Raw genomic sequence first — 16,417 nt, 5'->3', positions numbered from 1 at the left:
GAACTTATTTTAAAAATCTTTAAATATGTATAAGCTTTCTGTACAGAATTCCATATAAAACAGTCCATAATCGCCCCAAAAACTTAAAAGAGTAGAAAAGTGTACAAATATCAATTTCCACGCTCCCCGTTTAGTGGAAAAATAATTTACCCATATTTTTAGCCTTTAAACTTATTAAATAAATAACTTTAAATTATTATTCCCTTTTAATTTGCCTCGGTTCTAAAGAAATCTTGCAACCCTCGGCTGGCTTCAGGAATAGTTCGAGTGTCAACACCAGTTGTCTATGGTCGGCTTTTATTCTGTAGTTGCGCAAGATATGAACTAAGGTGATTTTCATCAACGTCAGTGCATAGGATCTTCCTGGAAAAACAAATAGAATTTAATTCTATTAGGTTACAGTTCGCGCAGACATTTTCAGTTAATAACTTTTTTTAAAAATAAAACCGACTTCAAATGCGTGAACACAAAAAAAAACTAAAAATTAAAAATATTGCGTATAAAAAAGTTCATCTCCAATTTTCCACCCTTGGGGATGAAATATTTTCTTCAAATTCGCATGAAACCACCCTTTTGATAATACCTATTCAACAAAAAAATAATCGTTCAAATTGATTTATAATCGGCGGAGATATTGCGTATAAAAAAGTTCATCCCCAATTTTCCACCCTTGGGGGTTGTTTTTTTTATTATTAAATTTAAATGGGACCACCCTTGAGGTATTACCTATACGCCGAAAAAAGATTTGTTCAAATCGGTTCATAATTGGCGGAGTTATCGCGTAACAAACATAGAAAGAAAAAAAAAACATACGGGTCGAATTGAGAACCTCCTCCTTTTTTGAAGTCGGTTGAAAAATAGCGTGCTTCTTGATATGTCATCGTCTGTAGGTATCTCATAATGGGATTTAGGATTGCGCTGTGGTGTCAGAAGCCGTGTCAGGGTTTATTCCACTATTCCCCGTTGACAATCCCCGTCAACGGGGAATAGTGAACTTTTGTTAATTAATCCCCGTTATAAAACTTATAACGTTAAAAATAAAATCCTAATATAACGGGGATTAATGAACTTGTTAGTTCATTATTTTCCATTATAAGCTCCAAGTGGCGTTAACGGGGATTGTCAATGGGGAATAGTGGAATAAGCCGGTGTCAGGCTGTAAGCAAGAACTCAAATTACGAAAATAAGTTAACACAACTCATTCAATATAATTTCGTTGTTTACACGTCTCGTCTCCACTCAGCTTTAAAGGATATTGAGCAAAGTGGAGGATTATGAGCAAAATGATGGAGGTGACATTTCCATACAAAATACGTCTTATAAAGCGGAGCGATAAAAACCTCCGCACATCTCTGCTATGCTTCGCTTTGGTAAACAACCTGCCCACCATAACGCCACTCATCTTGTCTGGTCTCCGCTGATGCAAAACAGCCATATTAAGCTGCCTGGCAAAAAGGTTTCGGAGCGGTGAGCGAGGTAATAAAGTCCGCAATGAGGGCTATCGTTTTAGCGCTCACCAGTTAGCGCCACTGTAGAGTAAGGTCCTGTCACTTGCTAGCAGCGAAGACAGTGGCACCAACTGGTGAGCGTTACAGTGGTAGGAGAACTATCGCATTTGCACTCATCAAGATGGTGCCACTGTAGAGTAAGGTCCTGTCAATCGCCAGGGGTGCCAACTGTTAAGTATAAAAACGATAGCCCTCATTCCGCAATACTCATTAGCTCCACTTGGTTGGTAAGATAGCATTACGTACCAATGCAAGCTCGTCGTCCAGTACTGAATCCAGTGTAAGCATTACAGTTCTCTGGTACTGTATTTTCCAACCACCTCTCCGGTCTGAACTGGTCTTTATCCGCCCCCCACACCTTGTGTCGGCTGACTCCGCTTAGGAATATAGCGCAGTTGCTACCCTCCGGCATGGTGTAGTTTCCTGGAAAGAAATAGACTCGATAAAGTCTTTCTTATCTTATCCTATTTTTGTCATAGACCAGAGTTGGAGACACGGTACTCCACAGTTGGAAACCGCTTTGCACTGAAGGAAAGTCGAACCTTAACTCCGAACTCTATGTTCTTTAATTAATTTCGTTGCGGGTCCAATGACAGTTCAACTTTTCCCGCGTCAAACTTGACCTTCACTGGTTGGGTTTTTATTGGCGGTCAATGCCGGTCAAGCTTTAGAACCTCGCTATACAGGAGTCCTTGTCGTGTCGACAGCAAACCTATACAGTGTCAGCCCAAAACTCCGCTACAAGAGTGGCGTTGTCAGTAGCATTAATTAAATCTTCCTGCGTGCTGTTGTTTGGGCACGCAGGGCACGACAATATAGGTATATACAGAATATGCAGCGGTGGGAATAGTCCCGTAGTGTTGTATAAAAAGAAACTTACTAAGTTTGACGTCCTTGTCCACATATCTCAGTATAATTGGTGTGACCGGGTACAGTCTGCCCACTTCTTTCAGGACGGCATCCAGGTAGACCAGTTTAGATAAATCGTGCTTCTCCACGTCTATATCTGAGTTTCCGAATACCTCTTCCAACCTGTGAAAGAAAGGTGGAAATATCAAGTCTAGTAAAAAAAAACCGGCCAAGTGCGAGTCGGACTCGCGCACCGAGGGTTCCGTACCATTGATTTATGAAATTAAAATTATTATTTTTTATTTAAGTTATTAGTATGAAAGATTACGCGGTAATAAGCGGTTTACGATTTACGAGGTATTAAAAAAAAACTACTTACTAGATCTCGTTCAAAACAATTTTCGTTGGTAGTTTTTATAGTAATGTACATCATATGTTTTTTTTAGATTTTTCATTTTCTTATTTTAGAAGTTAGACCCCCTCTAACTTTTTTCCACTTTGGAAGCGTCTGTCACGCAAACTATTCGGTTTAGAAAAAAAGTATTTTAGAAACCTCCATATCATTTTTAAAGACCTATCCATAGATACCCCACACGTATGTGTTTGACGAAAAAAAAATTTTTGAGTTTCAGTTCTAAGTATGGGGAGCCCCCAATATTTATTATTATTTTTTTATTTTTGCATCAAAATCTTAATGCGGTTCACAGAATACATCTACTTACCAAGTTTCAACAGTATAGCTCTTATAGTTTCGGAAAAAAATGGCTGTGACATACGGACGGACGGACAGACAGACAGACATGACGAATCTATAAGGGTTCCGTTTTTTGCCATTTGGCTAAGGTATGACGTCATATCATAGTCCTCATTGCCTTATAAAATATATGCGAGTGTCGCGTAAATAGTAAATAGAGTGTCAACTATCCTGTGCAGATAGTTGTCGTTTTATTCCCTCCATAAATCCAGCACTTGGACAAATGACACCCCATCTGGCCATAAACAAAAGACGAAGAAGACAAGTGACAACCGCCATTTGACGCACTTACTCAGCATACACCTTCTCTTGGACATCAGGATAGGATCCCAATAGAACACACGTATATGCCGCCGTAGTAGACGACGTGTCATATCCAGCCAGCACCATTGTATCCACTTCGCCCCTGATCTCCTGATCGGTGAGAACCCCTTCTTCTACCAGCTCCAAAACTAGGTCCATGAAGCCTTTGAATCTTTTACCTATGAAAATTAAATGGTAATCAGCATTAGGTCATTTTGGTCTCCAATACAGTAGCACTATCTTATTTATCAGAGGCTGGAGGATTTGCTTCTACATTCTTAGGCACAATTTCCACCAAGGCGGAACGTAGCGGAGAAGTGTTGGGCTGTCAAAGCGGAGCTGTGCAGAACGGAGAGGAGAATAGACGAAGAGCTAGTGAACGCCAGACCTACGTAATTTTATAAAAGCTGACCATTAAATCTGATTTTTATGTATAATATTTGGACAATAATTAGAAGTATTTTCCCCAAAAGCCAGACAGTTTTGACAGTTCCAACTCCTTGCCAGACAGTTTTTTTAGGGTAGCTCCCAAAGCCACGATGACCATAAACCACAAACTTCATAATTCACCAACATTAGATATATCCTATATTGGGAGCATACGCTGACAAACTTTCAGCTTTTATTAAATGACGTAGGTCTGGCGTTCACTAGCTCTTAGTCTAGAAGTGGAAATAATGAAATCTGATTGGTTATTCAACACACATTTGCTCCGCTCCGCTTTGGTGGAAACAGGGCCTAATATTCTTAGTGTTTATTTTTTTCACGTTTCCACATGTTATTGTTTACCTATCTGTTTGTTTACTTACGTTGAGTTTTAAACATGTCTTTGATGCGGTCTAAGTGAGCTTGACCTTAGACCTTAGCATAATCTACTCACTGGTTTACATCTTAATAATATTTTCAAATGTTATCTTTATAAATTAGTGTTACCTTGAAGTGGTTTCACGTAGTGTAAGAAGTTCTTTTATAGTAAAAGAATTGTAAGTAGAGCCAATAGAATAAAAGATACCAATTTTTTCAATAAAAAACTTCATTTTCAACATTTAAAATAATGGTCCTAATATTGAACCCTGAGCAACTCCTAGTCAAAAAGATAACTTACCAACTTTATTTGTTTGTCCAGCACCAAGTCTATGTTTCATTGCTCTTCTTTTTTGCTGTATTATCTGAAACAAAGTTGATATAACTTGAAACGCTAAATCTAGACAAATATAGGAATAGAACTAACCAAAATAACAGTTGATGATATCTTCACAGCACTAAATAATAGCTTTTACACAGCTTTAAATGATGGCAGTTGACATTGATATTAGAGACATGAGAGACATCTAGGTACAAGCCGATCGAGTTAACTGCCATCTCACTAGAATGCGACTCCCTCGCAGTTACCCGCGTTCACCCCGTTCGTACCAGACCGTTGATGTGACGTCACGGCTGCCATGTGCGCAATTAACTCGACCGGGTTGTATAGAAATAAAAATACAAAAAAATAAGGTTAGTTATCATTGATTACCTCATCATTCATCGTTTGAAGCGTCTTCAAAGCTTTTTCCTGACGTTTCTTGAGTTCAGTCCAACCGTACACAAAATTGTTATGCATCCAAACATTTTGGATTCTTTGGATCATAATTCTCCGTATATCATCAAAACATCTCATGTAAACTTCCATTTTTTCGATGTTTTTTTCGTTTAGCTCTAAACCGAATGCGGTTACTGTAAGAATTTTAATAATTAGGTAGGTAAATTATGCCGGTCATACTCATACCTCAGGCACTGAGTTAAGCGGTAGAGCTATAGTTAATGTAAGACGAACCTTCAAAGAATCGACTAAGTACGGTATAAAACTGGTTACGAATCCTGATCGTCATAGAAATACTATAGGAAGTTAAGGTTTGCTAAATGCAACCGAGTAAGATAGTCATTTAAACTGCATAATTATGGCAGATCAGTGAATGGTTAAATATCAGAAATATCTGGACAGCAAATGTTTCGAAATAATCTTGGCCTAAAGGTTAAGAGTGCAAATTAGGTTTGCCCTTTAGGTTTGTCATAGTTGGGTAAAAAAAGAATTCGTCGTTTCAGTCACAAATGACGTGCAGTGCTGGACAAAGGCTCCCCAAGGATTTCCATAACGACCGGTCCTGCGCTTCCCGCATCCAGGTTCTTCCCGCGACCTTCATCAGATCGTCGATCCACCTAGTGAATTCACTCACATAAATTCGCCTCTAAAGCAACCCGCCCGATATATTCCAAATGTTCAAAAGGCCCCATGTTTGTAAGCCTTGCCAGATTGTTGACGAGGGTCCGTGCTTGGCTGTTGAAGACCCCAATGAAGCCATCCACCACCTGCTGGCCAAAAGCTGGATACAGCAGCTTCTGGTGTTTCTTCCAAACTGTCACTGGAAAGGAACCGACAAGCGTAGACTGTAGAGTAGAGTTTTTGTTACACTTGCATTTTATCAGCTTGCTGAAAAGAAATATTTATTTCCTTTCGCGATATGACCGCTTTTATTTCTACCTGTTCATATTTTTCAGAACTTTACAGACAACTTCTACTGCTATTATCGGCATTATCTAAAAATTAAAATAGTGATGTGATATCGTGAATACTTATCTTTTTCTTTGTCAAATGCTCTACCTGAGACTTACAAAACAGTCGAAGTGAAAAATTCTGAATCTTTACCTGGAGCAGTGACTAGTCCATCACCCACCCAGACACTCAAAAGTTTCCGATAAAAGTAGTTTTTTTCCAAACAAGCACCCATCACCGTGAAATAGTCTTCGGGGTCGCAGATCGCTGGAAAATTTAGTAATATTGTCATAAGTCGGTTGTTGATCTTACATAATTAATATTAATATACTGAACGTGAAAAGTAAGTATTCATAAAAACAAAACTCGTGGGTTGTCAAAGCATGTACACTGTACAGTCTCCATCAAATAGTTTGTGACACCAAAAGTGGCCAAAAAGTTGACAACAACCTTATTTCAATGTAACAAAGACGTGTTGCGAACTTTTTGGCTACTTTGGGTGTCACGAACTATTTGACGCTGACTGTACCTACTTGTATCAAAGAAACAGATTGACACACATCTCAGTATCAAAGACGAACGTTCTTTTTGAATATTGCTTAACTTCTTTTTAAAGAAGCTTTAATGCTGTAGATATATCGTTTCATCTTTATCATCTACTAGCTGTGCCCGCGACTTCGTACGCGTGAAAACCCGTTTTCGCAACATTTTTCATTATTGCTCTGTTCCTATTGATCGTAGCGTGATGTTGTATAGCCTATAGCCTTCCTCGATAAATGGGCTATCTAACACTGAAAGAATTTTTTAAATCGGACCAGTACTAGTTTCGGAGATTAGCGCGTTCAAGTAAACAAACAAACTCTTCAGCTTTATAATATTAAGTATAGATCATCAAACGATCTATAAGTAAAGTGGTAGGTTTGCATAATAATCACTCACCGTAGTATGACATGGGTCCTATTTTGAAATGCATAACGCCATCATTCTTCAGGCATTCCCTTTGTATATCTTCAAGCAGATTCCATAACCCTGCAATTTGAAAGCATACCTAGGACTATATTCATTTAGGTAAAGTTCTAACTACTTAGCATACATTACATAATAGAGATCTTTGCTGTCAATCAAGATTTGCTGTTAGGAAAATAACTACACCCTTAATTTTTCTAAATATTAAATTAAAACATTCTTACGTTTCCCATTTCCCACCAACAAATGCGCGTGACCAATGATCGGCAAACATCCAGGGTAAGTCGGGGGTAGATTACCCTTAAAACCTTTTCTTCGGGAAATTACCCACACACCACATAACACTACCACAAACAATAAAATGTACATTTCAAAAACTAATTATCAACTTCATGTAACTCCTCTACTCGACCGCAAACTGATGTTTTGTCTGAGGTTTCCTAGCTAATAACTTAAAGCAGCTTCTTAAATTAACGAGCAATAACGACTGGTTTAAATTAATATTTTCTTATGTCTAATGCTCTAACACGGTTTCTCAAAGTGGGGAATGCGATAAGTCTTCGACAGACTTTGACACCGGGGGGTCGCGACGATCTAAGGTTATGGCCGGGTACTCGCGACACCCCACTCCGGCGATGACGAAACGCCGCGGAGGTTTTAGTGGGTATACCCCGTCCTTTTCAGGACGAAGCAGCGCCCTTTTTAGGGCGCCGCGAGTCCCACACACCACCCTGTCCCCCGGCAGTGGTGAACGGTGCGCAAAGCATTTACTCCGCGACAAAAAAAAAGGATTCGCGACGACATTTACGCAATAGTGGCAGAATGAAGGTTTAAATATTATCCAAAATTATTACTCGTAATATTGACTCCATTTGCGAAAAGAAACAGGCACACCCATCACATGTTAAAAAGACGTTTCTTTGGCACTTTATTTCGTAGGTACTTTTTATTAAAATTCACACCTTATTTTTCTTTAGGGGTTCGCTGTCCCCTGGAAACTTTAACATGGGTTCTAGGAGCCGAAAGTTTGAGAAATCCTGCTCTAACACACGCGAAACGTTTGACCACCTTCTACAAACAACACAGTTTCAACCGTGACTTTGCCCAGCCGAGGTTTTAGGAGACCGCGTGAAACTCGTTCGTATACGTAGGTTATAATTATTAATCTGTCCTAAGAGTCATTTATTTTTTGCTAATAGGCTCTAAAAAGCGCTTTTATGGTTCGATCAAACTAAAGCGTGCAGCCCGCATGTGCAATGGCGATGGCGATGACAGGCTTCACGCGTTGGTTTGGTCGAACCTTTACACGTCCCAGTTAAACCTTACCACTGCTTCAGAACAATATGTGGGCCAGAAGAAGCAGTGCAATCATCATCATCTCAGCCATAGGACGTCCACTGCTGAACATACGCCTCCCCCAATGCTTTCCATGTTGCCCGGTTGGTAGCGGCCTGCGTCAAGCGCCTTCCTGCTACCTTTACGATATCATCGGTCCACCTTGTGGGTGGACGTCCCACGCTGCGTTTTCCGGTACGCGGCCTCCACTCCATACCTTGCTGCACCATCGGCTGCAGAAGCATAAGCAGTGCAAGATAATCAGAAAAAACTATTGTTGACCTCTTTTTAAAGGTTTTTAATAATATTTCTAGTTGCAAGCTAGGCCTTGTTTCAGTGTTGAATCTCATTTTCCTTTGGAACATTCCCGTATCCCTATCACGAGAATTAATACCTTAATGTACCTCCAACAACTACAATTTCTTTCACATGCTGTCGTTTATCTTAACGTATTGCGGCTGTAATGTGTATGATGCTTTATAAATGTACTAGCTTTTGCCCGCGGCTTCACTCGCGTGAAATTTAGTTTGTCACATATCGTCATAAATTATAGTCTATATGTTATTCTGGGTTATAAACAATTATACTGTAAAGTTTCAACAAAATCCGTTCAGTAGTTTTTGCGTGAAAGAGTAACAAACATCCAGACATCCAAACTTTCGCATTTATAATATTAGTAGGATAATAAATTGTAGAATCCCATTAACGACCAGTGCGGTCAAAGGTTGTTTTGATGGTTAATGGAATAGAGAAAAATAATAACTTATTTACTTATGTTCGTCAAACAAACAACAAGTGCCAATCAGTTATTTCAGTGTGTTACGCCTTTATTATGCAGCAAAAGCTAGCTGCCTTTTCCCTAATAATTTAAAAAACTTATAATTTGGCCTTTATACCTTTACGAGTAATAATGTAGAACTACCAAAACTGAATGATGAAACTGAAATCGCTCAAAGTGCCTATTTCCGCTGGCCATCACACCGCATCTGCATTCTGCGCACATTTATATTTGTGCTGCGGATACTGTGCGCAACGTCACAACACAAAAACATTGCAGTTAAAATTAGTTGCTAAACTTTTTGCTTCATTAGTATGCATTGCGTGAACATGAATGCAATGTATTATGAAAAACCGGTGCATACTGCATTCAGTATTTAATTTATGGATAGGTTTGGGTAATCAGTGCATAACGCTAAAAACGGCTTATAAACAATACCTATTTACCTACACATTGTTTATTTATCATCATCATCATCATTTCAGCCACACGTACACTGATGAACATAGCTGGTTTCCAGCAACCATATTTTGGCGTTGTAGTCTAATATAAACAATAAAGTAAATTAATAAAAACAATATTATGATGTAGAAAAAATATATTTTGAAAAATCATAGCTTAAGAAAAAATACGAAGCCCTATTTCCTGTCCATAACATTTTCTTAATACAATCCCTCATACTAGACTGCCCTTACTCTAAAGCCTCTGACACAAGCTATGTTTGAATTGAAAGAAATTATTTGTTTGAGTATTAGACTCAACCCTTTCTATTTGATCAAGTATAAAAATTACACCCTGTATACGGAAACGTATTTGAACGTAATGTGAACACGTAAGTTACTATTATTTCTCCATTAACTCATCATTTGTCGGCCGTTTGGTGTAGTGGTTCGAAACGGACTACTATTCCGGAGGTAGCGAGTTCGATTCCCGCACAGTACAAACGTTTGTGCATGAACGAACATATTTGTTTGTATTGGACTGGGTGTTTTCTATGTATAATAAGTATGTATTTACAAAAAAAAAGTATTTAAGTATGTTTATATCCGTTGTCTAGTACCCATAGTACAATCTTTGCTTAGTTTGGGACTAGAAGCGCAGTGTAAAATGTCGAAGGATATTTATTATTATTTATTATTTATTTATTTCTTAACAATAATCTACCAAATCCTATGTTCTAACGTGATGTGGTGTCCAGCTATAGGTTTCGTCAGTATTTCCATCTTCATATCCAGCTTGGTGTAGTCCCCCTTTATTTTGTAGTGGCGAACTATGTGGCCCAGAATGGTTTTCAGTGACATCAGGGCATAAGCTTTACCTGTAAGAATAATTAATTGGAACATTAGTAAAATGTTCTGTACAGAAAACGTGTTGACACCACCAATCAATTGACGTATGTTCTGGTGCCGAATGGAGAATGGTGTCACATAGTTTATTCAGTAATTTACAATGTTTTATGAAAACCATTTTTTCATCTGGGACTCCAGGATGTATTTAATATCATCATCATCAGGTCATTTAGACTTCACTACAGCAGCCTGACAGCCGGCCCTCTAATTAACCAGAGGTTTCAGAATATTTTACATATACTCCCAGGTCTGACAGATTTATCTGGTTTTACAAGTGATGCCTGCACGATATTTGGATGCCTTTGATGTGAGCACTACCGTTTTGAGTTGGATCCGTGACTGTGAGGGCCCCTGCCTGGTACATTATTTTGTCCCTTTTATACTGTACGAATGAAGTTACCTATACAAGATCGCCTCCCGACTCCAAACGTAGCAAAGCTGTTAGGATTCTCAGGAAGTCTAGAAGGGTCCAGCCACCGTTCAGGCTTAAACTCATGCCGGTCTTCGCCCCACACGGGGTGACGGCAAGTCGCGTAGATCAGCATGATGCACTCGCTTCCAGCTTGCAGAGTGTAGTTTTCTGAAAATTTAAGTACAATTTGTAAATGTCATGATGGTACGTATACAATAAACTCACGCACGCCCGCATTCACAAACTTTACTATGAGATCTCGCAGTACGCGTGTACGCACAGGGTGACATACGAACCAATCACAGAGCTCTATTCAACGCTGTGCGTTCTAATTACTGCTTCACTTAAGCAAGCATAGTTTGTGATTATGTAAAGCACTTTTTATATGAAGCATAGAATCGTTATTTTGGCTTCGTTCTGATTTTTCTTGACCCAAGAAAATGGCCTGTCCACCCATGGATACCTGCCGCCGGGTGTGGCAGTTATATCACGCTCCAGCTGGTGGAACCCGCTAAAAACCAGGACCTCTACCCTTCTGAGAACGTCCCCTACGGGCATCAAGGATTCATCAGTTGAGTTGATGAGCCGCTGCAGACGACTCATCGACACAAGCCGCCTGGGGCGTCTGGTCCTGCTTAGCAAATAAGCTAACTTCCCTGACGTCTCGCCCTAATAGGGCGCAACCACATCCTTACTCCAAGAGGGGTAGACTTGTCATACCTTTTTTTTTGTCGCGGAGGAAATGCTTTGCGCACCGTCACCACTATCGGGGGACAGAGTGGTGTGTGGGACTCCCGGGCCAAAAAGGGCGCTGTTCCGTCCTGAAAAGGACGGGGTATACCCACTAAAACCTCCGCGGCGTTCCGTCATCGCCCGAGTGGGGGTGTCGCGAGTATCCGGCCGTAGCCTTAGACTTCCGCGACAAGACTTGTCATACCTAACTGAACATCTTTATCCAATTCCCTGATGATTATAGGAGCAATAGGAAAGATTCGTAAGGTCTCCTTTATCACTGCCTCCAAATACACCAACTTCTGTAGGTCTTCCTTATCAATATCATTGTCTTTAACCTTAAGAACTTCCTGCAATCTGAAAAAATAAATGGAATAGTGTAAAAAAACAGGTAGGTGTGTAATGTAAAAAACATTAACTCATGCAACAGACTTGATAAGAATATAATAAATACTTGCAGGCCTTTAAAAGACTGACCTGAGTCATATTTTATTTCTTAATTAGGTCACTTTCTAAAAAAATATTCCATAACTTTTCTACAAATTATGCGTTCGTGGACTTACTCAAGAAAGGTCCGTTCTTGTATATCAGGGTACGATCCTAGCACCACCAATACATAAATTAGAGTAGTAGCCACAGTGTCGTACCCAGCAAATATCATCGTGTCCAGTTCTTCTCTTATTTCTTCAACTGTCAAACCTCCTTTAGTGACGTCCAAGATTACATCCAGTAAGCCCTTAACTTTATTGTTATCTGTAAATTCAATAAAAGTAAATCAAAAATTGATATTAAATCACAAGAAAGTTGAAGTTCAAAGCTAGACTAGTGGAGGTGGGAACGAAGGTAAGTGTCGTAGGTACTGACCAGTTTTGGAATTTGGAGATATCTTTGGAGTAATTTCACTTTCTGATTTTTTCTTCTTAATTATCTAGAACAAAAGAGTACCTATAAAATAGTTATTTTTAAAATTGTTAGCCTTGCAATATTACCAGTTTTGCTTATTTTATTTACCTCAAAAGACACATCGCAAGTGGTCTTAATAGCCTTATCCTGCTTCTTCTTCAGATTGGAGAAGCTGTAAATGAATCGGCTGTGCATCCACACGTGCTGGAACCTCTGGATTAGGATGTTGGTCACCTCCTTGAAAGCCTGGATGTAAGAATCCATTTTGATCTCTTTATCGTTTCTGGCAGCACCAAACGCGATACCTTTGGACAAACGATAAAGAAAATTGATTAACTCCTACTGCTACTACTTAGGCTGGGTTGCACCATCTTGAACTTTAACAAACTTCAAAACTCCATACAAAAACACCGGTTCTGGTTATTTACGGTAAAAGTAAGGAGGTGCAACTCAGCCTTGTTAGGCTAATATTTATCAGTGGCCAGAATTTTATGGACATAGCATTATTTGAAGAATTTCATTGTGACATTCATTGGGTACAAGAAGCCTAGAAGGAAAAAATGAAAATAAGACTTTAATATTTGGCACAAAGAACTTGAAGCTACTCCCGTAGATGACGTTATTCTATGTTCTTCTGATTAACTTTCCCAGGGACAAACTTGATCTTCACTGGTTGAGTTTTTATTGGCGGTCAAGCTGTAGATCCTGGCTACACAGGAGTTGCAGCGGTGGGAACGAGAGGTGGGAATAGTCCCGTAGAGTGTAGGTAGCTACTTATACTGTTTTTTTTTTCCATGTCGCTAAGTTTCACATCACTCATCACCTCATTGCGAAGATAAAAGCTATTGATTCAGATACTCACGGAAACTGGCCTCAAGAATGGCTTTGTCCAAATAAGGCACAGGATCAAACGGAGTCTTCCCCACCTCAGCTGCCATATTCTCTACCAAGATCTTTCCATGGCTGTTTATTATACCCAGGAAGCTCTCCAGGACTTGCTGCTTGAAAACTGGGTTTAACATCTTGCGGTGGACCTTCCATGTGGGAACTGTTGTAGGTATAGAAGGAAGAAGAAGTTATATTTTTTCTAATGACTGCAAGTGCATTCTATGGAGGCAGGCTTAGCCCATTAAGACCGAGGATCTGGTAAAGGTTGTGAGGTCCTGGATGCGGGCAGCGCAAGACCGATCGTTGTGGAAATCTTTATGGGAGACTTGTGGCTTTTGTATGCTTTTGTTTAAGACCCGGGTTCCACTAAAGCGGAGCGAATCGGGCCGTCAAATTTTTCCATAGAATTTGATAGCGGCGGCGCCCGGCGCGGCGTTGAGAAGAGAAGTGGAAAAATGAAATCTGACTGGTCATGACACATTTCTCCGTTCCGCTCCGCATCGGTGGAAACCAGGCCTTACAAATGGACAAGTCTTACTTGCGAAAGAAATTCTGATTAAGATATTTCCATAAATAAATAAAAATATTTTCACCTGATGCAGTAACCAGTCCTTGCCCGACCCAAGAGCTGACGATGTTGCGGTAGAAGAAGCTCTTCTCGAAGCAAACGCTCGCCACTTTTGTGCAGTCTTCTGGGTCGCTTAGCGCTGTAATACAGGGTAAGTGAGTATAGGTACTTTTTTATGCAAATTGTAAATAATTAACAGCCACTATTTAGCCTCCCATACTTAATCGTTTGTTCGTTCGTTCGTTTCAGCCAAATGACGTTCATTGCTGGACAAAGTACTTAATCCATACTTACCTAATATTCAATACAAACTCTGTCAGGCTGTTTGTTTGTTACTCTACTTTTTTCGTAAACTTCTGGACTAAAGATGTATATGGAGAGAAAGATTTTAAGACTTAGAGAAAAAACAAAGAAAAACTTTTATCCCAAACTTTGGAAAACGCGCGTATCACAAGTTTTTCTGTGACTGATCGAAAAATGGGACTATTCCCACCTCTCGTCCCCACAACTGCAACTCCTGTGTAGGGATCTACAGCTTGACCGCCAATTAAAACCCAACCAGTGAAGGACGATCAGATCGACAGTGAACCTGATAAAACCTAGTAAGTATGTAATTTCACTCACCATAATATGTTTTTGTGCCTATCTTTATGTACGTCACTCCGCCATTTTCTAGATTATGTTGTTGCATGCATTTCACAAACTGCCACAAATCTGTAAATTTAAGAAATGACCCTTGAACTTTAGAATTTACTTACTTACACATTTTATTTGAAAATAGATTTTTCCAAAACCATAATCCAATAATATGGTATCCTTCCGTTTGGCCAAATTACTTTTCGCCAAATTTCACTTCACAAACAACTTATCGCCAAAGTTTCATTTCCCAAATAAGCTTTTAGCAACTGTACTTTTCGCAACTAATTCATTTGGTCAAATTAACATTTGGCCAAATTTTACTTGGCAAATGTTTATATAGCAAATGTTTTATTTTGCCAAATATTATATCCCAAATAATTTGCTTGGTCAAATTGACACTTCACATACTTACGAGTACCCACCGTTACCCACAAATCAAAGCATAAGGCACATGATCATGATTTTCACAATAATTTTATGTAAAACAGAGAGATTGCAGAAAATAGTATGGTTGCAAAAAGTAGGTATTGTAGAAAATAGTAGGTTAGGTTAGGTTAGAACAGTGACCCTTAATGCGCGAAGGCGAGCGAAGCGTGCCGCGGCAGCGGCCGCCGAGCGCTAGAATCATCTCTATTGTTAATGAATCATTTGGAAATTTCGATAAAAAGAATGAAATATGAAAATTTATTTAGAAATTTTTTTATATTATAACTACCCACTAAACAAAATAATAACCACAAGCTAATTTGTATTCCATTCTATGCACCAATCAAATTGTTTTGTAAATAGTTTATCGTGAAATATTTTTGCCAAATGAAACATTTGGCAAAACATACTTTGCCAAACGATAATTTGCTGAACAATAATATGCCAAAAACGACATTTGCGAATTAAAAGTTTGCAATAAGTTGTTTTGCCAAATGAAAATTTGCGAAACGTTGTTTGCGATGTGATAATTTGGGAAACGTTTTTTGGCCAAACATTAGTAATCCCAATAATATGGATAATAATAATTTGTCTGTCTCGAATCGCCTACAAACAACGTTTCACATATTACATAGAATGTATCGAAGCAATCACGAAAACGAATCTCTTCTTTCTTGAGGCGCAAGTACCTAAATCGTGAATTATATGTGATAATGCTGATTAAAACGAGTTAATACCTTTTACTTCACTGGGAATCGAACCCAGGCTGCTATTGCGCTATTAGGCCTTACCTTTTTTGACGTTTGTTAAAGTCAAAGTAAGATGGTGGAACCCAGCCTAATTACCTAACAAGAGAGAGTTTATTAATTAAACCAAAGCTAGTTAGTTAGTAGTTAGGGCTAGTTACTTACGTGCTGTATCCCCAACCAACAAATGAGCATGCCCAATGATGGGCAAAGCGCCCGGAAATGCTGGGGGCTTCTTTACATTCGGCTTGAGCACCCAATAACATGCGAACGCCAACAACAACACGAATGCTTGTATAAACACTGTTATGTACATGACTATGTAGTGCGAGTGATGCTACGTGACTGTTACGGACACTGAATATAACTTAATCAACATAATAGGTATTAAGCCGTCAATTGATGTTATGTATCAAGGGGTTATTGTCGATTTGCCGAAAAAAGCAGTGTAAATTCGTCACACTTTTAATATTTTGGAGTACATTTGACATGTAATATTATCACGTTTATGACGAATTTAGGTACTTTCAAAAGTGTGACGAATCGACTTCGTGGCAAATTGACGATAACGTGACAATTTTGATTCTCAAAATAAGTTTCGTGCAACCATATCTCATAAAGAGCTACCGTATAATAAATTTAAAGGTATAGTTAAAGATCACATGCTTAAAAAAGCCTATTATACAACTCGATATTTTATTAATGATAAGTCATCCTGGGAGTAGGAT

At 39.0% G+C, this 16,417-nt stretch overlaps 2 protein-coding genes across 2 annotated transcripts; both read right to left on the bottom strand.

The window, feature by feature from the left end:
* Window positions 1–8: 8 nt before the first annotated feature.
* On the bottom strand, window positions 9–7,433 carry LOC135083879 (cytochrome P450 4C1-like). The gene is made up of 10 exons (XM_063978626.1): window positions 7,138–7,433; window positions 6,887–6,976; window positions 6,101–6,214; window positions 5,631–5,816; window positions 4,931–5,130; window positions 4,520–4,583; window positions 3,404–3,593; window positions 2,389–2,540; window positions 1,755–1,931; window positions 9–363 (listed from the first exon to the last, which is right to left on the bottom strand). The coding sequence occupies exons 1-10, from the start codon at window positions 7,280–7,282 to the stop codon at window positions 197–199; spliced, it is 1,485 nt and encodes a 494-aa protein (XP_063834696.1). The 5' UTR covers window positions 7,283–7,433; the 3' UTR covers window positions 9–196.
* Window positions 7,434–9,606: 2,173 nt separating this feature from the next.
* On the bottom strand, window positions 9,607–16,036 carry LOC135083880 (cytochrome P450 4V2-like). The gene is made up of 10 exons (XM_063978627.1): window positions 15,855–16,036; window positions 14,503–14,592; window positions 13,904–14,017; window positions 13,285–13,470; window positions 12,531–12,727; window positions 12,384–12,447; window positions 12,083–12,272; window positions 11,725–11,876; window positions 10,776–10,955; window positions 9,607–10,344 (listed from the first exon to the last, which is right to left on the bottom strand). The coding sequence occupies exons 1-10, from the start codon at window positions 16,003–16,005 to the stop codon at window positions 10,187–10,189; spliced, it is 1,482 nt and encodes a 493-aa protein (XP_063834697.1). The 5' UTR covers window positions 16,006–16,036; the 3' UTR covers window positions 9,607–10,186.
* Window positions 16,037–16,417: the final 381 nt, after the last annotated feature.

The sequence above is a fragment of the Ostrinia nubilalis genome, chromosome 24, assembly GCF_963855985.1.
Source record: "Ostrinia nubilalis chromosome 24, ilOstNubi1.1, whole genome shotgun sequence".
In the NCBI taxonomy this organism is placed as follows: Eukaryota; Metazoa; Arthropoda; class Insecta; order Lepidoptera; family Crambidae; genus Ostrinia; species Ostrinia nubilalis.
This window is presented reverse-complemented; position numbering and strand designations above follow the sequence as displayed.